Source organism: Panthera pardus, unplaced genomic scaffold, assembly GCF_024362965.1.
Source record: "Panthera pardus isolate Hobbes unplaced genomic scaffold, ASM2436296v1 HiC_scaffold_12, whole genome shotgun sequence".
Lineage (NCBI taxonomy): Eukaryota > Metazoa > Chordata > Mammalia > Carnivora > Felidae > Panthera > Panthera pardus.
In genome coordinates, this window is record NW_026526677.1 from 92,221,232 (window position 1) to 92,244,328 (window position 23,097).

At 41.2% G+C, this 23,097-nt stretch overlaps 1 protein-coding gene across 6 annotated transcripts in view; it reads left to right on the forward strand.

Annotated features, from left to right (window-relative positions):
* The window catches only part of CDON (cell adhesion associated, oncogene regulated), a 105,225-nt gene that overhangs the window by 54,297 nt on the left and 27,831 nt on the right, over window positions 1-23,097 (forward strand). For all 6 annotated transcript variants that reach the window (XM_053900290.1, XM_053900289.1, XM_053900284.1 and 3 more), the window contains exons 9-16: window positions 1,628-1,917; window positions 3,485-3,659; window positions 5,845-5,973; window positions 10,005-10,208; window positions 11,763-11,944; window positions 12,613-12,718; window positions 17,143-17,265; window positions 22,060-22,281. In XM_053900290.1, coding sequence (XP_053756265.1) covers window positions 1,628-1,917; window positions 3,485-3,659; window positions 5,845-5,973; window positions 10,005-10,208; window positions 11,763-11,944; window positions 12,613-12,718; window positions 17,143-17,265; window positions 22,060-22,281 — 1,431 coding nt within the window. The remainder of the gene's footprint in view (window positions 1-1,627; window positions 1,918-3,484; window positions 3,660-5,844; window positions 5,974-10,004; window positions 10,209-11,762; window positions 11,945-12,612; window positions 12,719-17,142; window positions 17,266-22,059; window positions 22,282-23,097) is intronic.

The window sequence follows — 23,097 nt, forward strand, 5'->3', positions numbered from 1 at the left end:
TCAAAAAGAGGAGACCTTTTCGTTGCCAGCCTGAATAGCACTTGAGAGAAACCAAGCTGTCAGCACTTGGGTTTCATGGTGCTCGGAGTGTATTTGTTTTCATCAACTGCTTTCTCTGGAGCAGGATCACCGGAGTTCTGCTGGCTGTTGTCACTTAATCTCCCAGAACCCTAATTTCCTCAGCTGTGAAGTAGGAATATTACTGTCCACCTAAGAATGTTGTTTTGAGAGCTTGAGATTATATTTATTAAATGTCTAACACAATGCGTGGCCCATAATATGTGCTCAGTAAATTTGGGGGATGGGATGTGCAACCTATTTCTTTTTTCAGCGCAAATATTTTTCCCTTCTCTTGTGTTCTGTATGCTTTTAGTAGCATTAAGACTATTTGCTTGTTTCATTTTTCTTTAGATTGGCAATTTTTTTTGACGTTTCTTTATTTTTGAGAAAGCGCGAGCAAGGGAGGGGCACAGAGAGGGGGACAAAGGATCCAAAGCGGGCTCTGCATTGAGAGCAGCAGGCCCGATGTGGGGCTTGAACTCATGAACTGTGGGATCATGACCTGAGGCGAAGTCGGGCGCTCAACCGGCTGAGACACCCAGGTGCCCCTAGATTGGCGATTTCTTAAGCCAGTCTTCAGTTCTATCCAGAAAGAGGGCTTGCTTGGAAATAGGTAAACCCTTCTTTTACCTTGTTTCCTCTTGTCGAATGTAAATTGCTCTGCTTGTGTAGGGTATTTTCATTATCTGTTGCTGCATAACTACCCCCAAAGATTACTGAAACAGTAGCCCCTTTATGATCTCTTACCGTTCCTAGGGTTAACTGGACGCAGCTGGGCAATTCTGCCGGCCTTGCTTGGGGTCTCTTACGCCATTGCAGTCAGATGTACCTGGGGCTGGAACAGCCAAAGTGGCTTTACCCACATGTGTGACACTTTTGTGAAGGCTGGAATAACCGGCCACCTCCCCTTCCTTCCCTTTCTCTCCCCCTCTCCCCCCGCCACTCCACACGGCTAGCTTGGATGTCTGTATGGGGCGACACAGAAGTAGAAGTGCCAGGCCTTGTGAAGACTCAAGCCTGGAAGAGCACAGTCTCACTTTGGTTGAAGCCAGCCATAGGGCCAGCCTGATTCAGCAGGGAGGGGACCGTCCAAGGGTGTGGATGCTGAGGGGTATCATTGGAGACTGGCTCCCCAGCAGGTAACAGCCTAGCTCTTGGTTGTTTCCTTACTATTGAGTTCACCTTGCCGCTAAGGGAATGCATAGCTTCGTGCGTTTCACTTACCAACTGGAATTACCACTCGGTGTTCTCCAGCTTAAAATCTTTCAAGGTTAAACTAGCAAACTGTTGTTGTAAAAGAGGGAATACTAGCGTAGAGCAAGGAAAAATAACATCCTCAAAATCACTTCACTACCGCAGCTTTTTCAATAAGAGATTACTGTTGGAGGTTGGAGGTTTCCATGAATTACAAACTGAGCTGTTAACCTGCTTTCACTTCTGGGGCTCAGATTGTCTGTATCCTTGTGGGCAGTTGGATCACTGTGAAGAAGGCACTGAAATAATGAATTTCCTCAAGCTGTCTCTTCTCTCTCTCTCTCTTTCTCTCTCTTTCTTCCATTCCCTGCAGTTCCTTTTGAAACAAATACAAAAGCAGAAACAGTTACACCTTCCAATCCCACTCAGAATGATAAAAGAGATGGTTCAGAAGCTGGATTATTGAGCTCATTTCCAGGGAAGAGACACTCCAGCGCAGTGGAATCATCGCCAGAGAAAAACACTAGTGGTGCCTCTGTCCCTGATGCCCCCATCATTCTGAGCCCTCCGCAGACCTACACATCTGATACGTACAACCTGGTCTGGAGGGCGGGGAAGGATGGCGGGCTGCCCATCAATGCCTATTTTGTGAAGTATCGAAAGGTAATGTCTTCTCATTTATCAGCTTTCTCTTCTCTCACCTTAACGTTGTGTGTATATAACACATGCTTATTATCTTCGACATTTATAGAGCAACAGGAAACAGGAGTGTTCTAGGATTATGAGTTTGGGAGAGCTATCCCAACAGCCATGCTGGTTTTACCAGTAAGCAGTAAGAATGAAAGATACACAGTATCCCCCAGAATAGGAATTCCAAGAACCCAGTGACTTCTTGACATTTTTTTGGACATTTTTTTATCAAACACTTTAACCCCTTGAGTGTAAACCTCTAGAAACCACTTTTTAAAAAGTCACCCCTTCCCTTTGTGAGATAGTAAAACACAGTTTATTTAACAAATAAAGCAGTTTCTTATTAGAAACATCAAAGTCCTCTGGTATAATCTCTGACAATTATTTTTATTTCAAGTTGTCTTCTTAATTGTATCGGAATCTTATGTTGTTTGGTGACTTATTTGAGTGAACCTTGATCCTCTCAGTTGATTTTCCAATGTTTCTTCCAGAGGCTTGTATTAAAGCAAAATGAAAAAAAGTGTTTCTTTGTTTATGAGACTAATAAATGAACAAAAGACACCCTCATATTTAAAATACCTTTCTTTGTCCAAGACATTTTGGTGCCCATCGTTTAATAGTATATATTTTTAATATCTGGAACAATTAACATGGTGATATTTGAAAGTTTATTCACTGTTTCTAACCTGATGATTCAAGATGTAGAAACTTTGAATGATTCAAGATGAAGAAACTTTCACTGGGATTCTTAGCCACACAAAAACTTCTGTGTGATGTCGTTTCCTAGTTCTATTAACTAAGACACAACGGATTGGATCTTTTTTTTTCTTTTTTTTTTTTAGTTTGTTTATTTTTGAGAGAGCAAGAGAGAATACGCACAAGTAGGGGAGGGGCAGAGAGAGAGGGAGAGAGAATCCCAAACACACTCTGAGCTGAGTATGAAGCCTGACACGGGACTCCAACCCACAAACCGTGAGATCATGACCTGAGCTGAAATCAAGAGTTGGACGCTTAACTGACTGAGCCACCCAGGCGCCCCAGATCTTTTTAACATTTATTTCCTCCAGTACATGTGGAAGTGGTGAGACATGAAGAATGCTGGAAATATAAAATGCATAATTATGTAACCCATATATGCATATGTATTCTAACTTAACATATATTTATTATGTATATTATATATTATCATTAGTCCAGATTATTATGTACTTATTTTATGCTCCCATTAGCCAAGTAAGAAGAGTATTGTTTCCTTTACAAGTAAAGGAAGCAAACTCTGGGAGATAAGTAACTTGCTTGAGGCCACAAATGAGTGGTAAGTAGGAGAGCCAGGAAGGAGTCTTTTTATTCCTGAGAATTCCTAAGTTCATGTTACAGGTCTCCTTATATTTCTTAATGTGAAGAAATATCATGTCTCTTTCTTCCAACAGTATATTCCTTACCAACATTCATCTGGAATGGAAGATTTTCTCAAATTGGAATGGAAGGTTTTTCTGCCCCTTATCTCCTTTTCTTTAATGACTTACTTTCTCTTGAGCAGCTAGATGACGGCGTTGGCCTGGTGGGAAGCTGGCACACAGTTCGAGTCCCGGGAAGTGAGAATGAGCTCCATCTGACAGAACTGGAGCCATCTAGTCTCTATGAAGTTTTGATGGTGGCAAGAAATGCAGCAGGTGAAGGGCAGCCCGCCATGCTTACCTTCCGAACCAGCAAAGGTGAGTATAATCTTCCTCAGGAGGAGCGAGCTGGCCGTGTGGATGTCTCTTTATTACTGAGTGTCCTTTGGGGTCATAGAGATTCTTTTTTATTTATTTTTTTTATTTTTGAGAGAGAGAGAGAGAGAGAGAGAGAAAGAGCAAGCAAATCCAAAGCAGGCTCCAGGCTCCAGGCTCTGAGCTGTCAGTAACAGTGCTTGACAAGGGGCTTGAACCCACAAACCATGAGATCATGACCTGAGCCAAAGTTGGACGCTTAACCGACTCTAGGTGCCCCTAGAGATTCTTATATATAAATCCATTAAATAATTTTAGTATAGTACCTTTGTTGGCCATGCTTGGATGGTTGTATTATTCCATCCCATCCAATGTTCTATGAGTATTTCTGAGAGTTTATGATATGTAAGGCGTTGGGGTAGGTGATACAGGGAAAACAAAGATGATCAAGATAAGATTCATCCTAATGGTACCTCTACTTTGCTAAGTAGGCTAAGACACATAAATACCAACTGCAAGGCAGGATTTCAGTTCAGTTAATATTTACTTAATGCCTTCTGTGTGTCAGGCAATAAACAAAAGGGACAAACTCCTTGCCCTCATGGAGCTTACAGTCTAGTTGGGAGATGTTTCCACCTGAGTTATAAGTACATTAGAAAGTGGTGAATGCTAATAAGAGAACTAAATTAGGGGGTGGCTATAGGAAGTGCGTGGGGTAGCACTTGTCACAATGTAAGCAGGTGGCCAGAGAAGTCCTCAGTGAGCAGTCGACAGCAGAGCAGAACGTCGAGGTTTAAAGTGGAAAGCCACGTGGATGTCTGGGAAAAGAACACCCCGGCTGAGAGGATAGCAAGTGCAGAGACTCTGGGGTGGGGTGTGCCGGGTGTACCCCAGGAACACTGAGGGCACCACTGTGACGGTAGCCAAGGGACTGTGACCGTGGGGGAGGGCGCTCAGGAAGATGACAGAGCGGTCACCCCACACAGTGCCTTGTCCATCCTGCAAGGACATTGACTGACTCCGAGAAAGTGGAAACGTTGGAGGGTTTGAGCTGAGTTGTGCGACATAATCTGTTGTGTGTTTCAACGGGGGTAGGGTAAGGATAGACCGCAGAAGGGCGAGGGTGTGAGCGAAGTACGACAAGTACTGGGAAGGACTGAGAGAGTACAAAGAAAGGATGTTCTTTCAAGTGGGGTAGCTCGTTGAGGGTAGGCTTGATTGAAAAGATGCCATTATAGCTTGGCCATCAATGAACAAAAAGATTTCAGTGAGGAGAGAGGGGAACTGGGTAGCAGAGTATTTTAGTACATTACAAAAATAAAAAGGAGGTATGATTGAGAAGAAATTATTTATTGGCTTTTGGAAAAGACCCTTTCATACTAATTACTGAGTGTAGCTAGAAAAATGAGTATTTCTTGTTTGAACTGCACTTTGAGTTAATGTTCATCATCAGTCCACAGCTGTTTATAGAATCTGACCTATAAATACTGAATAAGAAGAACATTTCAGTTTTAAGATAATCACCCATTTTCACTTTTTGCCTCTTGGAATTTTTAAGCTTAACATGATAATTTTCTCACGAAGAAACAGAAGCTCTTTAAGAATGAGTTTTATGTTTTAGAATGAAGAAATAGGTACAGTAAGAAGCAAAAGGGATGAATAGTTTGAAAGCTTTTCGGCATTTGGCTTTTTTACTTGTGGTGTTTATTCTGTGTGTAAATTTAAATTAGCCTGATGAAGAAAGACACATTTTAGTTTTCCCTTAAAGCTACTAGAAAAAGACAAAGTAATTTTTAAAAACAATATTTATTTATTTTGATAGAGAAAGAGAGAGAGAGAAGTGGAGGGAGGGGCAGAGAGGGAAAGGGAGGAAGAATCCCAAGCAGGCTCCACGCCTGACGCAGGGCTCGATCTCACAAATTGAGATCATGACCTGAGCCAAAATCAGGAGTCCGCTGCTTAACTGACTGAGCTACCCAGGTGCCCTGACAAAGTAATTTGTTTTTTTAAGTCAATTCCTCAGATTAGCTGACTATTGACAATGTAGGTCTTAAACTCAGACCCCGTAACAGACAAGTTCATGTATTTATATTGATACACCAGTTGAGTTTAGTATCTTTCCTTAACTCTACATCTACACAGAAGCTTATGTTACAGTATGTGATTATGTGTTTTCTAACTTTTCTAGAGAAAACAACCTCATCAAAAAACACCCAGGCGTCCTCTCCACCCATGGGCATCCCTAGGCGTCCTGTTGTTTCGGAGGCTGCGGACAACTTTGGGGTGGTACTTACAGATTCCTCTAGGCATAGTGGAGGTAAAGTAGAAACCTTCATTTTTATTGATTTTCTTGTTTGCACATGTAACTGGCATGTTTCAAATTATTTAAGGGGTGGAGTGGGAGAGAGTGTTTGTTTATTGTTCAGATTATAGCCTACCATAAAGCTCTTTCAGGTCCTATTTCAACCATGTTTTAAAAAAAAAAATTTTTTTTTTAATGTTTATTTTTGAGAGAGAGAGAGCACGAGTGGGGGAGGGTCAGAGAGAGAGAGGGAGACACAGAATCTGAAGCAGGCTCCAGGCTCCGAGCTGTCAGCACAGAGCCCGATGCGGGGCTCGAATCCACGAACCATGAGATCACGACCTGAGCCGAAGTCAGATGCTTAAACCGACTGAGCCACCCAGGCACCCCCATTACCATTTTTTTAATGCCCTGTGCTCCGATCTTGGTAACTCAGTGTCATGATTGCTTTTTGAGGTAATAAACTCAGACCCAAAACGTTCTGGTACTAAGATTTTATAGCTCATAAAAAGGATTTTTCTCTCTCCTCTCTGGCAAAGAAACTAAATTTATGTTTTGAACTCTGAAAGTCTGACTTTTTTTTTTTTTTTTCGGTGATTTATCAAAACGTGTGGTGGTGCCTACGGTATGGTTTAGTGTTTTGAATGATTACATGCCATATTCCATTTTATTGCTATATCTTGCCACTTGTATGGTTTTTAGATGTCATAGCCATACAGTTTTCAAAAGATTCTTTTTAGTATTTAAATTTCACACGTACTAATTCTACAATTACAACATAACGTGCTCTTTGTGGCTGTGTTAATATGTGTTAGCAGGATGTCTAGGGAGGGCTTAAAATTTCATTGCTGAGCTCTAACAGTGTTCAAGCCTCTCTTCCCTATTTGTATAGTCTTTCACAAATTGGCCTCAGACAAAAGCAGGTCATAACATTTGAACACCCTTCTGGAACCCCTCTGCTTCTTCAATGTCATGAGCCTCTTCTGCTTGAGTACTTTAGCCTCTGAGGAGCAGTTCAGCTCCCTTAATAGAGTACTTACACGAGTATCAACTTTATATAATTTTTTTAATGTTTATTTATATTTGAGAGAGAGACAGATAGAGCATGAGTGGGGGAGGGGAAGAGAGAGAGGGAGACACAGAATCCGAAGCAGGCTCCAGGCTCTGAGCTATCAGCACAGAGCCCAACGGGGGGCTTGAATTCACAAACCGTGAGATCATGACCTGAGCTGAAGTCAGCCGCTCGGATGACTGAGCCCCCCAGGCGCCCCGAGTATCAACTATATATGAATAAAGTTGACATCTGAAAAACAAAAATCTTATGACTTATTTAACATCCTGTGGTAGATACTGGACCAAATGCTGTTGCAGCAGAGGCAAAATAAATCTTGCCTTCAAGGAGTTTACAGCATCGTGAATGATCTAGACAATAAGTCCGCAACAATATAGTGGGTAATATATACACATTAACCCATAACAATGATTTGGATTCATTGTGCTGAGAGTCTACCCTTGGCGTTCTGGGATCGCGAGAGAAATATGCAGAGGAGGCAGGTGGTGGTAAGAGAGGCTCCCTCTGCTGAGCTTCAAAGGCAAGAATGCTATAAAGACAAGAATGGAGGAAGGAACAAGAAATGCAAGACAGCTCCTGTGCAAAGAGATGCAAAATTGACATGTTGGATTTTGTGTCGAGGTTTAGAGGTTAGGGTTTTAATTTGGTGTGATTGGTTACTGTTGGGAGTGACACCAGAGTAGGGGGGGAGGCAGGTGGGCACCTTGTATGATGTACTTAAAATTTTAATCTTTCCTAAAAAAAAATAATAATAATTTTTCCTGGAAAGCTGTGAAGAACCATAGAAGACTTTAAAGAGGGGGAAAGGAGAAATGGCCAAAGATGAGGCTAGAGAAATAACGAAAATAGTGAGTGTGGATGGAGAGGGACACAGCTGTCAGACAAAGGAGATTGAGTCCACGTTGAAGGAGAGGCAAAAGTGTGGGGCCTCGGGCTTGGGCAACCAGGGCCCATTTACCGAGATAGGTAATAAGGATAGTTAGGTGTAGCTTAAGGGTTCAGTTCTGGAAGTCATGAGTTTGGAATCACCCAGGCAGAGATAGCCATAGGAAGTGATCTCTTGAATCTTCGCAATAACCCTGGGGGAAGGATTAGCATATTTTACAAATCAGTTAACTGAGACTCAAGAATGCCATGTAGCTTTGCCTGAGCTCTCCAGAACTGCTATTCAAAATTCAGATTTTTGAACTCCCAACTACAGTCTTTCTTTTATCCCATAACTGCCACATGCTCTCTCTTTTACATATTGAAGATTCTTTTCTGTAACGATTCTTTTCCCTAATAACCTTCTCTTTCTGTTTGATCTTTGGTGTTCTTTGATGAGTTTTAACCGCCTATGCATCAATATAAGGAAGTGGTTGGTTATCTAGGACCAAAAGAGAGATTCACTAACAGTACTGTTCATTCTGTTTCCATTGCTTTCTAACTTGAAAGGAATACAGTAAGTATCACTCAAAAGTTGCCTGCTTTGAGTATTTTCCTCTTTTTAATCCATCAAGCGCTTTGTTTTTAAAATGCCACCATTTTCTCCATACAAGTACCATCTGCAACATTATTATGTTCTTTCTTATGTGTTTGTTCGGGCTAAAGGGGTGTCGAGTTGAGACAGAGTGGTGTTGCTTAAGGAATGTGGCACGGGCCAGACAGACAGGGTTCGCTTAGTGACTTCACCCAGGTAACATCACCATGGCCCAGAGCTGGACCTCCTCCTTCAACTCTGGACACCTGATTGTTAGCATGCCAAACGACAGTCAGTCTCTTGAGACCCAGCTCGCCTTTGCAGAATTCATAGGTGATCAGCGTAAACCAGAATGGCGACTTACTAATTTGCACTGAAACCGTCCCACAGACCAGATTGTCTCTGTCGGCATTCTTCCCTGGTAGGAACCAAGTGGGAAGACAGTTACAACCACAAGCGTGTGGTCTTCTTGGTCAGCAAGAAGAGTTAGGTACGTGGTTTAAATGGCTGGTGGACTTAATCCTGACGTTTCTACCTGCCACGGGAGTCTAGACTGTCCAGGTTGTGGGCCAGGACCTCCCCTCCCCTTGGCCGTGTCACCTATAACTGCTAGACATTCGTTCTCTGACTCCTTTTTCTAAAGTTTGTGTGGATGACTAGGTGGCTCATCTCGTTACTGAGAGCCATTTTGTTGATTTTTAAAAAAATTTTTTTTAATGTTTATTCGTTTTTGAGAGAGAGAGCAGAGACAGAGCATGAGTGGCAGAGGGGCATAGAGCGAGGGAGACACAGAAAGTGAAGCCAGCTCCAGGCTCTGAGCTGTCAGCACAGAGCCCGACACGGGGCTCGAACTCACGGACCACGAGATCATGACCTGAGCCGAAGTCGGATGCTCAACTGACTGAGCCACCCAGGCGCCCCACCCCCTTTTCTTTATTTAACTACATATCCTGTCTTCCTGCTTCCATCCCACGTAGCATTCTCTTTGCCCATTAATATCACTGTTGATTTATTAATCAAATTTTATCTCTTTACTGCCTGCAGTCTGTGTTTTTGGAGTAGCGTTCCTATAGCCTTGAGGTGTGTTAAGATAGGATATGATAGTAATAGCTAATAATCTGTATGTGTGTTATGTAGCTTGGGTGGGTAAAGAAAAACATTTAAATAACACCTAATTTTGAAAACTTACTATAAATTATAAGCACCAGGTAATAATTACTTATACACTATTTAGCCATGAATCTAAAGTAGCATGGTCACTATTATCATGCCCATTAACTTTCCATTTTCTAGAGCTAATTATCAAGTTTATAGATGACTTTGTTTTTCCTTTATTTCCTGTATCTGGTCATTTCATTGCCCCTTAGCTTTTAAAAGATAACAGGAAGATAGTCTTAATATTATTAACTCTGGCAGTTAGTTTGGTGACAAATCTTTAATAAAATGACCCTTTTAGTTTGAGTTATTCTTGTCTCTGACACCAGGGGTTATTGGAATAAATGTTTCCGTGTTTAGTTCCAGAGGCACCTGATCGGCCTACCATCTCTACGGCATCAGAGACGTCCGTCTATGTCACTTGGATTCCTCGGGCCAATGGGGGTTCTCCAATCACTGCCTTCAAGGTCGAGTACAAACGGATGAGGACTAGTGATTGGCTGGTGGCAGCTGAAGATATCCCTCCTTCCAAACTTTCTGTGGAAGTTCGTAGCTTAGAGCCAGGTAGTAATTCAAACATTTCCTTTTTTGCCATCCATTGCTGACTTGAGATGCATATTTATAGTGGTCTCGTACTCTTCTGATTGTTAAAGTAATACAAGCCTGTTGTGCGAAAACGGAAGAGAAACTATGAAGAAAAGAATAAGTCACCTGAAACCCATCCAGCCAGAGATAAGCATTGTTTACAGTTTGGTGTATTTTTGTAGCCTTCTTTTTTTTTAATACAAACCAGGATCGTGCCATAAATACTGTTTTGTGATCCCATTTTCCCTCTATCACATGCCTTTTCCAATATCATTAGAAATTCTTCAAAAACTCAAGTTTTTAAGAACTGTATATCTGCTGTATAAGTGTAGTGTGATTTACTTAACACATTCTTTTCTTCTGGGTCTTGGATTCTTTCTAACTGCTAATCAGTAGAAACAGTGCTGTGTGACATCTTTGTGTGTGTGTGTAAGGTGTTTTGCTATAATTACATATTTTAAAAGGAAAATTGCTGGTTGTTTGACAAAAATTGTTGGCTCTAATGATGAATCTCTCAATGGAAATGGGAGACCACTCATGCTTTGCTCAGCAGAACACCCGACTTCCCTGCTGCCACCCCAGCATCTTGAAGGCTGTATGTGAGACGTTAAACCACACAAGGAAAAAGCAGTAATCACAAATCCACTTTGGTTGCTTTTATTTATGTTCCATGACCATTTTTGTTTATGGCCTTTTTAAATGTACTTTAGTGACAGATGTCGGTGTTTGTCTAGACAGGTAACATGAGCCTCAGAACCTGCAGGTAGAGTTGGGAGAAGGTGACAGTTTTAAATGTGGGCGAAGCTGGGTAGCATTTTGCAGACAGAAAACACCGTCTTCAGAAGCCCCGTGGTTATTTATGAGCCATCAGGAAACGTGCTGGGGGAGTCTAATTTATTCTTTAGATCTAGATCGTCAGAAACTCACAATCCTTAGAGGTTTTTGTGTTGTTTTTTTTTTTTTAAGTTCTTAATATGTAATACAAATAAATACCTTCTGTTGTGGCTTAAATCTGTCCGCTCTTATCCCATTATTGGTGAAATCAAGTGACATCTGCTGTCACCCACACAGCGCCCCTTCCTAAGTGTATTCACTGTGTTAAACTTCGCTTCAGTTGTTTCTTTCAAAGGGGAAAGAACCTTGTTTTGAACACAGATACTTCAACCAATACTGCATTTGATGGTTATGATTTTAGAACGTGATGGTAAAAAAAAGTAAATGCGCTCTTTCCTGTTCTCTACCTGCCCCTACCATGACACACATCATTAATCTTTCATGGCCTTGTCTCCCAGTGGCTCCTAATAAGCTCTTGGACCCGGGAACACAACATCTTGAACATCCGCTGCCAGTTGACAGAAGCTGGCAAGTGGATTGAAATCTGTTTACCGTGGAGACTTCAGAGTGTGTTTTCGTGACTGTAGATAGATACTTAGGCACAGTTGTCATATCTTGTATAATGATATGACCTTCGGTTGTTTGCAGATTTTTAAAAACTCTGTTTTTTCCTTTTTTTTTTTTTCCCTCCCTCAAAAGGTTCAACATACAAATTTAGGGTTATTGCCATCAACCATTATGGTGAGAGTTTTCGGAGTTCGGCATCTCGTCCTTATCAGGTGGCTGGGTTCCCCAATCGTTTCTCTAACCGTCCAATAACTGGACCCCACATTGCATACACTGAAGCTGTCAGTGATACGCAGATCATGCTGAAGTGGACGGTAAGTGGGACAGCTTTTCTAATGAGACGGTTGTCTAGTTTGGCCATGGTAATGATTGATTCGATATCCTCATGACACGATATTACGAATAGCAAATGTTTTTAACTTCTAAGTGAGGGAAAGTTGAAGGGCATAGAATATTTATCTAAAAGCACCTGTGATGAGTGGGACAGTCTTCTCAGCTCTCAGCCAAGTGTTAACTTAATTGCCATTTCAAGATTGAGTGATAGATTTTTTATCATGTTTATTTATTTTGAGGGGGAGGGAGGGTGAGAGGGAGAGGGAGGGAGAATCCCAAGCAGGCTCCATGCTGTCAGTGCAGGGCCCGGCATAGGGCTTGATCTCACAAACCACGAGATCATGACCTGAGCCGAAATCAAGAGTTGGACGTTCGACCAACTGAGCCACCCAGGCACCCCCAAGATTTATTTATTTTGAACCAAACGTACTTTTATGCCTTAGAACCTGGTGAAATATATTACATTATTTTTGCCCAGCCCTCCAGTAAATTAAATGCTCGTAATACCTTTGAATTAAATTTAAAATGGCCATCAAGGATGTTTACAAAATGAAGCTGGAAAAGTATTGCCACACAGATATTTCACATCATGGATGTTGAAAGTTACACTCATTTTTGTCTTTGACAAGTCTTTGCTTCTATTTTTTAGTACATTCCATCAAGTAACAATAATACTCCCATTCAAGGATTTTATATCTACTACCGGCCAACAGATAGTGACAATGACAGTGATTACAAGAGGGATGTTGTAGAAGGTAAGTCCCACTGGCAAGCTGGCGTAAAGAGCTTTGGGTGGAGAAAGTTTATAAATATTATGAAAAACATCATCCCAGGTTGAGATAGGTAAAATATGAAATGTCATAGACACTATTACTTTGATTTTTTTTCCCAAAGAGAGACCCATCTTTCCAAGGTAATATATATAGTATCTTCCATTTTGGTTATAGAAACAGTTACAAAAGCCTGGGGGAAGATCTGACTTGTCAGTAGTTCATCTGAAAAAAATTCTTGTTTTCTGTTTTATTTAAATGAATAGTAACGTGAGTATAAAAATCACTTGCGGCTTCTAGCTGTATGTAAAACAATGTCTCCGTCTCAGTTCCATTAACGTCTCTACTGGAATGATTGCATCTTAAGCATGTTCTCCGCTTCGAGAGATGCTGAGGAATTGGAATATATAGAGACAAAAAACCAGCCAAGATAGGGAAGGGTGTTTAAACTACCTTTCCCTTGCATTTAAAATACAATCTAGAACTTCGCATGTGGTCTGAAGGCCCCACATGACCTGGCTGGCCCCTGCCTGCACCTTCCTCCAGTCTGACACACGTCTCCCCTCTCACTGTGTCTTCCGTGACACGCCAGCCCCCTTTGAGTTTCTTTGTGTGCACCAGGATCTCTCTGGCCTCAGTACTATGACACGTGGCAGTTCCTACTCCCTACTGTTTTCCTCTTCTGGTGTTTTATTTAGTTTTTCCTCTTGTGGGTCGAAATGTTACTTCCTCAGGTAACCTCTGCCGGTTCATGTGAGTTACCCTTGGTGTAATTTCTAACTGTGCCCTTTATGGTTATGTCCTAGAATTCACCACAGGTGGTGTGTAAGGAGTATGTGTGCATGTGTGCGTGTGTGTATGAAATTATTTACTTCGTTCGTCCCCACCGCTAAACGTTAGCCTCTTTGTAGGCAAGGAGTCTTTTCTCTAGTGTCGTATCCCCAGCCCCTCCAGTGGTGAGGTGTTCAGTATTTAATGAATGAATGGAGTAGAAAAGAACAGTGGAATATCTGAGGATGATCAGGCTGGAAAAAGGACGACTAACAAGCAATGTGACAGCTGCCTTCAAATACTGAAAGACTGTTATGTAGAGGAAGAACTCAGCCAGTGGGGAGGGGCAGCTAAAAGGAAGTAGCATAAAGAAGAAACCTCCAACACGGCTTTTTTAACAAACTCAGAAACTCCTTAATTTCGGAGGTGTTCAGTAGAAGCTGGATGCTTCTTTCTCAGTGATCTCTTAGAAGGGATTCTTGCTTTGGGAGGAAGCCTTCCTCCAAGGGCTATTTTCCCCTCCCAAGATTCTGATCCTTTGAACTATTAACATCACGATGGATCATGTCAAAAAATGGCGCTGGGCCAAGGTTGTTTTCATACGACTTCTTGATGTCAAACGCTGCATATAAATTTTGTTGTAAGTAGTCTTATAATAAATTCATTTAAACACGCTAAATTAAGTTTCTTTAAATAGTGTAATTTAAATAATGTTTTTCCAGCAGATTACTTTTGTAATATAGTAAAACATTATCATCTGAGTTTTAATACCTGGTGCGTAGCAGGTGCTCAATAAATATTTTTTGAATGAAAGAGTGATTATTTCTCTTAATGTGGAAAAGTAGGAAACAAATTAGTTTCTAAATCCACTTTAAACATGAAGCACTGGGGGAATGAGGTAAGATACTTGTTAGTGGCCAGACTATTCTGTGAAGTTAAGACGGTAGCTGTCTTGAGGGAGATATGACCGGAAGAAGCATGGGGGGTACTTTTGGGGTACCGGTAATATTTTCTTTCTTGACCTAGGTATTGGTACCATGGGTATGTTCAATTCATGAACATTCGGCGAGCTGTTCCGTTATGGGGACTTTTCCCTGTGCACATTTCACTTTCGGAAAAAGCTATGCAAAAAGAAGAAATGATGAGAGTTATTAGTAACTGTTCTATATTTGAGTTCTAGCTAGGTCGTCCTTTTAGTTTCGCTGGGTTAGGAGAGTGACGCTGTCACTTTTATTTCTAAAATCTTTTGACAGAGATTAACATTTGCTATGAAATAGTTCTAAACAAGGTAAATGTAAACAAAGTGAACACCTCTCTTTGTCTCGCTCTGTGCCATTCTTTTCCCGACCTCCCCTGGTTCTCTACTCTCTAGAAATATCCACCGGTGAACAGTTTTTAAAATATATTCCCTAGTTCAATCTTTGAAATTTTTGCAAGCTTTTGTGATGTGAATATGGTGTGTGGAACTGGGAAATTAACTTTTGTATCCAGTAGTCGTGTCTGCAGATGTGAGTTTTGCCTTACGGTTCACAGAGAACTTGTTTATAAACTTCGTAGACGGAGCAGTTAGATGTTTAAGTGGGCTTCACTGTGCTGTGTAATTTGCTTATTCCTTATTTTCAAGTTTATGCATTTGAAATTCTTTTTGTGGCAGTTGGAAACTATTGGCCTGTTCTCCCAAACCAAGGAACAAAAGTATTTACCCTTTGCCCATGAAGTTTTCTTTAAGGCAAAGTTTTAGATTACTTATGTATATTGACTCAGAATTGTTTAAGCTTTTGGAAAAAATCTGAAACTCAATTACAGTGTTAAAGAATACACCAAGAGCAATTACATCAAGTTATCCTATCTTCTGAATTAAGTTCCACATTGGAGTAAACCGTAAATGTTTCCAGCATACCAGTGCTTTTGTGGTGAATATTTTTGTCTTATAAAGTTGAGTTTCCAAAAAATTAAAGTATCAGGCATCCTAATCATTAAGCCTGTGCTTTGGCTTTTCATCTTTTCTAAAATACTCTTTGAGAAAAAAAGAAAAAAAAAATGACCCGTTTAAGAAAAGGGTATGCTGGTTGGTTGACTTTCAACCTAATAATGTACTTTGTTGTCTTACTCATCAGTGATCAGGAAAACTCTCTCTGCTAGTGCTTCCTGTCATTTTAGCCATTTGAATAATTACCGTAACAGTGGAGTATTATTCTAACAAGGTATGTGTTCTTTTACCTGTTTTTCTCTTATTAGTTAACATATTGGAAGCGCAGTTTAATTACGTTTTGACTAGGACTCTGAAAGGAAAACTTCCAATCTAGTGTGGTCATTATTCAGGAGAATATAGTTTATAGTTAGGTGAGTGTAGGGCTGAGCTAGGAAAGACCCAAGGACAGAGAAAAAATAGAAGTCTTTGAGAAAGTGTTTGGAACTTAGAAATAGATCTATTCCAGTCTTTGAATCAAGATTGTGAGTCAAGTTTATTTTAGGGTCCTCTTTACACTTACAAAGGGGGCATAGAATTCCTTACTTCTTGAGCCTTTCAGAGTCCCTTGATCCTAAAACAAGCAGATTCTCTTCTGGGTAAACTATGGGTCTTTATGAATGAGGGGTTTTGTAGTGGTGACCTGGAAAAGGGGCTGTGTTTCCGGTCTGAAATATTTTTGTCTGTGTTGAATTAGAAAGGAACCCAGTGCTGTTGGACCTGTCAGCCGAGTAGATTTGACTTGCTTGTGTGGTTTGGTTTTGTTTTTCCTCCCCCTTCAATTAATTCTTAAATCAGTAGGTGGTATAGTTGAGCTTCTAAGGAACTGTGGAAACAGTTTGAAGAGGTATGTTCTAAGAGGGATTAAAGGTGCAGGAAGAGTTCATTAAATCTGCCAGAAGTGTCCCTGTTTATTAAAGTTCATCACATGTCCGTGGAAGTAAAAATGGAGAGTGGTTCGCATGAGAGTTGGTTCAGTTTGGGGAGTGTTTCTAAATGAAACGTTGGCTGGGTGCCATGGATAACAGAAATCATTCTATTAGAGATACTTGTGTGGTTTGGAGACCCTGACTCAAAAGAAAAGAAATCGTGGAGCAGGAACCAAGAGTTTCCGCTAGTAGATTTTGCTTTTTGATTATTCTCAACCATTTGTTCAGACATTCACTTAGACGTCTGTTCACGTCACATCCAGTCCAGCAGAACTGAGAGTTTCTCTGAGGCCTGTCTTGTAAATAAATGGTCGCTTATTCTGGGTCGGGCGCCATTTGCTGATCTCATTTATAGTACTGCCTTCTGGAGGGTGGACGGACTGGATTGACTTGCTAGGTTAAAATAGACCATCAGAGGACTTGAGGGGTTTTTCTCCCTTAACTTATGCATAAAATTAACATGGATTTTACGAAAGGCCTACTACTAATTCTTGGTAACGAAACAAAATATTACTGCCAGTGCACGGGTATAGCTTTAATTCCATGTACCTCTTGTCATTTGTTTCATGGCATGTCACAGAAATGCTGTTTATCTTGCCGCATTACTGAAGTGCTTCGCTGAAGGACATTTTCATCACGCAAACAGACACTATGGCGATAGGAGGCTGTTCCAACCGCGTTTCGAAATTACCTTTGGGTCGTGCGATACGTAAAGCTTGTCTTTTCCTTCTCCTTTCTAGGTTCAAAGCAGTGGCACATGATTGGCCATCTGCAGCCAGAAACCTCCTACGATATTAAAATGCAGTGCTTCAACGAAGGGGGAGAAAGCGAGTTTAGTAACGTGATGATCTGTGAAACTAAAGGTAAGAGAGGAATGAGAACTCATGCTTTTTTTTCCTGGCGTGAAGACTGTCCCAACGGAAAACATAATACGTTGACTAGAGCACTTGTCTAAAACCTAGTTTACGGAAACATTGATCATATTCATTAATTTCTGTGTGGCTCCAAGCAACTCACTCCTCTTCTTTTTTTCTTTTTCTCCACAAAGAGATCAGAAATCTTTGCTGAGTAATTGCTGAGATGGCTGTGAAAATTAGAATACTTTTTTAAAAAAAGCATAATTTTAGGGAAAAGTGCTTTATACCCTTCAAGTGGTTTCTTGAATGACAGTTATGTGTAACTCTATCTACTTAAGTGTGGTGGTTAAATTCAGAATTAGCAGTGCGCTCTGCTAAATTGAAATTCCCAACTCTGCCTCCATATGTAGATTGACTATAAAATATCTTCTAGTTGTTTTGTTTAATGTTTATGTATTTATTTTGAGAGAGAGAGAGACAGAGACAGAGAGAGAGCTGGAGAGGGGCAGAGGGAGGGAGAGAGAGAATCCCACACAGGCACCTCACTGTCAGTGCAGAGCCTGATGCAGGGCTCGAACTCAGGAACTGTGAGATCATGACCTGAGCCAAAATCAAGAGTTGAACGCTTAACCCACTGAGCTACCCAGGTACTCCAATTATCTGTTTTTAAAGGTGATAATACTACACGTAATAGAAACAGCTAATGTGGCTATTTACAAACTCCTGTCCAGTCTCAGTTAATCTAATAGAAAAAGAGACTGTTTTTAACTTGTGTCTGTTTTTAAGAACAAGAGAAAATTTCCCATATTCCTCCCCCGTCCCCCACCCCCGCTGGTCTCAGTGATCAGGACTCAGTCACATGCTCCCCAAACCATTCCCAGGAGGGAAATGATTGATCAGGACCTACTTTAGTTGTTGGGGTTTGAGTGGACAGCTCAACAAAATTGGGGCTTTGCAAGTATGGGAGGAAAAGGCTGCTGACTGGGCTGGGCAGCCTTCAGTGTGTCTGCTACAGGTGATTTTATGATACCAATTCAAAAATGAAACTGGGGTGCCTGGGTGGCTCAGTCAGTTGAGCGTCCAACTCTTGATTTCGGCTCAGGTCATGATCCCAGGGTCTTGGGATCGAACCCATGTTGGGGTCCACGCTGAGTGTGGAGCTTGCTTAAGATTGTCTCTCTCTCCCCCTGTCCCTCTCCCCTGCTTGCTGTCTCAAATAAAATTAAAAAAAAAAAAAATTAATGAAGAAACTGAGGCTCAGATAAATTGAATTATAATTTTTTTTTAATGTTTTATTTATTTTTGAGACAGAGAGAGACAGAGTGTGAGCAGGGGAGGGGCAGAGAGAGAGAGGGAGACACAGAATCCAAAGCAGGCTCCAGGCTCTGAGCTGTCAGCACAGAGCCCGACACGGGGCTCAAACTCACAAACCGTGAGATCATGACCTGAGCCAAAGTCGGACGCTTGACTGACTGAGCCTGTGTAAATGTATTACACAATTCCCAGCCTGTTTAAATAGAATGTATAATACGCAATCTCAGTTTTTAAAGAAATGACTCAAGGGGTGCCTGGATGGCTCAGTCAGTTAAACGTCCAACTTTGGCTCAGGTCATGATCTCAGGATTTGTGAGTCCAAGCCCCACACTGGGCTCTCTGCTGTCGGCACAGAGCCTGCTTTGGTGGATCCTTCTACAGATCCTCTGTCCCACCTCCCACCCAGATGCCCCACATAAACTGAATTATAAAGACAAGACATTGTTCCATCTTTTAATGCTAAGTTAGTCATATGACTTTCTGCTGCAAAACCCACATATTAAATCCACATTAAACATGTGTATATAAATATACAGACATTTAAATTTACCTTGGATTTAATTTGGGTAGTATATATTTGAGGGGCTTTTTGTATTAGTCACTATGATACGTTAACGGACATTTGTTACTTGCCTCTAGAGTGTTGTAATATGTAGGGCAAAATTAAATAAGAATGGAATTTATCATCTCTGTCCCCAAGACATTTAAGAATCTAGCCAGGCAAAACATAAAAGATAGACAACAGTGTAATAACTGTATTATTTAAGCATAGATGTGTCTATAATAGTATATGCCTCATTAATTGACTTTGCTGGGGAATAAAAGGTTCTACCTACAGACTTCCAGGTCACTAAAAAATGAAAAAAGCTCTTTAAAACATTAACTGTTCATATTGAATAACTTTCTGAAATGTATTACACAATTCCCAGCCTGTTTAAATAGAATGTATAATACGCAATCTCAGTTTTTAAAGAAATGACTCAAGGGGTGCCTGGATGGCTCAGTCAGTTAAACGTCCAACTTTGGCTCAGGTCATGATCTCAGGATTTGTGAGTCCAAGCCCCACACTGGGCTCTCTGCTGTCGGCACAGAGCCTGCTTTGGTGGATCCTTCTACAGATCCTCTGTCCCACCTCCCACCCCTCCCCCACTCGTACTCCTCTCTCTTGTCAAAAATTATAAATTTTAAAACATAAATTTTATAAAAATATAAAATTTATAAAAAATTTTTATAAATTATAAAAACATTAAAATAAAAAAAATAAATGACTCAACGTTCTTGTTTTTTTTTTTTTAGTTTTTTTAAAAAAAATCTTTATTTATTTTGAGAGAGAGACAGAGTGTGAGCAGGGGAGGAGCTGAGGAGAGGGAGACACAGAATCCGAAGCAGGCTCCAGGCCCTGAGCTGTCAGCACAGAGCCCGACATGGGGCTTGAACTCACAAACTATGAGATCATGACCTGAGCCGAAGTCGGATGCTTAACCAGGCGCCCCTCAGGGTTCTTGTTGTTAACGGTGATTGTCTTATCTTTAGTGATTTCGTAAGGTTTTTCAGGAATGGTGTTGAAGCCAGCCCATTTCCCCCTACTCTTAAATATCAGAGACTATCATAATTTTTCTTAGTTCTTTGTTTTCTCTTTATGTTTTCCATCTCACTTTTCTTGTTCCATGCTCTTAGCCTCTTCTTCTTCCTCATCCTCATTCTCCTTCTTCCTCTTCTTTTTTTTTTTTGTTTTAAAGTTTATTTGTTTATTTTGGGGGGGGAGGAGCCAGCAGAGAGAAAGAGAAAGAGAAAGAGAAAGAGAAAGAGAAAGAGAAAGAGAATCCCAAGCAGGCTCCACACTGCCAGCACAGAGCCTGATGCAGAGCTGGAACCCATGAACAATGAGATAATGACCTGAGCCGAAATCAAGAGCCAGAGCCGAGGCTTAACCAATTGAGCCACCCAGGCACTCCTCTTTTTTTCTTTTTGTGCTTCCCCCTTCCACCTCCCCCTCCTCCTCCTCCCCCTCCTCCTCCTCCCCCCTTCCTCCTCTTCCTCCCCCTTCCTCCTCCTCATCCCTTCTTTTTCTTCCTTCCTTCTCTTCCCTTCCTTCTTCTCCTCCCTTCCTCCTCCCCTTCCTCCTATTTCTTCTTACTGATGTTGATGAGTCTGTGTCACCTCCACCACAGAATTTATTAACTTTAGCAGCAGTTGGCAAAATCATCAAGCTTGGTAGAATTGTGAATAAATAAAAACTAAAGGAAGAGTAGATAAATCTGACGGACTTCCCCAGGGGTAATCATGATCTTTAATGTATGATCTGTAACGTCTATTTTGCCTCAGAAACTCATTTGTTTCCTTTAGAATTGGCAGGGACCTTCAAATTGTCTAAGCCAACATACTACCTGAAGTAGGAGTTTCTTTTAGAGTCTCTGCCGAGTATTCATCTAGTTTTCACTGTTGGAGACCTCTTTCCTTTGGAAGGTGGCCTCTTTTTTATGGATTCCCAGCTCTGTGCTGTGTAAAGTTGCTAGAAAGTTGAACCCCACTGTACTACTTATTGACTCAGATTGTTTTTAAAGACCACTCTGCCCCAGTACAAGCCGTAACAGGAAGTATAATAACTAATAATAACAAAAGTGATCGAACACTGCTATGTGCCAGTCTCTGTTCTAAGTGCTTTACATGATTAACTCATTTACCCTTCATTACAACCTTCTGATAGAGCAGTTGTTATCTCCAGTTTCCACCTACAGACCCTGGTCCGTGGAGGTTAAAGTCCTACAGCTAAGGATAAATGGTAGAACTGAGAATATAAAGCTGGGCCGTGTGGTTCCAGAGGCCGGGCTGTCAGCCACTATGCTCTGTTGCTACTCTATGACATTTAAAACATTAAGAACATGTTTTCTGAGGACAGAGAAAATGGGATTTGAGTCCACCTGTTACTAGCTTCTGTTGTCACTCTTACTCAGAATATCAATGCATTAGGTAAAAAGACTGCATGTACGTGGACTCCAAAGGGTATTGGTTTTGAAATGCTTGTCTTCGGAATTGCAGATGATTGTTCGAATAGTCCGAAGCCGTATCTTGTAATAGTAATCGCATGAAAGAGACATAAAATATGTACTTTTGAGTCTTCTTCAGCTCAGAGTATATCACAGAGAAATATTTGTTCCATCCGTAAGTTGGAATATTTGTATTTCAACTCTTTGATAGTCTTCTATAAGGATGATTGGGCAGATAATCGTATAGGAGCTTGGGTTCAAGTAGGTACATTTGTTTCCCTGATTTTATGATTTCTCTAGAATTTGTGGACTAAGACTTTGGCACATCCGATTTTTCAACTTTTGAGCCCTCTTTGTGACTCATTGGTGGTCACATCATCTCAGTAACAAGTGTAAACACATTGGTTTGCATTCCTAACCAGACCTCCTTCAGAGAGTAAACCATTTCATGGAGTCTGTGTTCGCTCTGACATCATGTTTTCCTTTATATTTCAACTAGTGAAACGTGTTCCTGGAGCTTCTGAGTATCCTGTCAAAGACTTGAGTACCCCTCCAAATTCCCCAGGAGGTGGACGAAACGTTGGGCCTGCAACCAGCCCCACCAGAAGCAGCGATATGTTGTATCTGATAGTTGGCTGCGTGCTGGGTGTCATGGTCCTCATTCTCATGGCTTTCATCGCAATGTGCCTGTGGAAGAACCGCCAGCAAAGCACCATACAGAGTAAGCCATTCAGAAATATTTCTTTGTCCTTTTATAAAGATGGGTGGGAAAATATTGTCAGAATGCATGTTGATCCCTAATACTTTTGTGCATGAGTGTCATGGCATAAAACATGTTAGATACTCTTCATTCAGGGAGGGGACTTTAAAACTGTTCTAGCTGTCAGCCAGAATAAGTGGAGCATCACATTAAATTGCCCAGTAGAAATAAACAGCAAAGCCAAAACCAGGCAGGTCTCTAAGTAAATAGCTGACTTAGTGCTGGGAAACCCTGGCTTTGTCGGACCACCAAAGAGCAAAGAGTTTTTGAAGCGTGAGCTCTGGGATTGCTGCAGGAACGCCTTCTTACTGGTACAAGACCTGTCAGCAGGAATAGAAGAGGCTGGAAAGTCTGGAAAAGAATACTTTCCTAAGTTGCTTTTACTGAATGACACAAATTAAGGTAACATGGTCCTGTTTCAGTACCTGGTGTACCCAAACAGCTCGAGACTGGTATCTCTTCCCCCTAAGTGTATCTTGTAATGAGAGTGTTTACACGGTCAGTGATGATGGTATATGAAAACAGCTAGCCCAGAACCCCTCTTCCTTTCTCTTTCCCGACCTCTCTCCCTTCCCCTCTCCTTTGCCCCTTTCTTGTTCTCCCAACCGTTATAATCAGGGGAATCAGATCCAGCAGAGACTTTAGTCTTTGGGGGGAGGAGGTTTTTTGGTTTTCTCACTGGCCCCAGAATAAGAGAATTAAAGCTAATAGCTCAGGGGGAGAAAAGATGATTTGTTTTTATCGAATTGGTGCCCTCCAGGAGACAGTAGGGAGAGA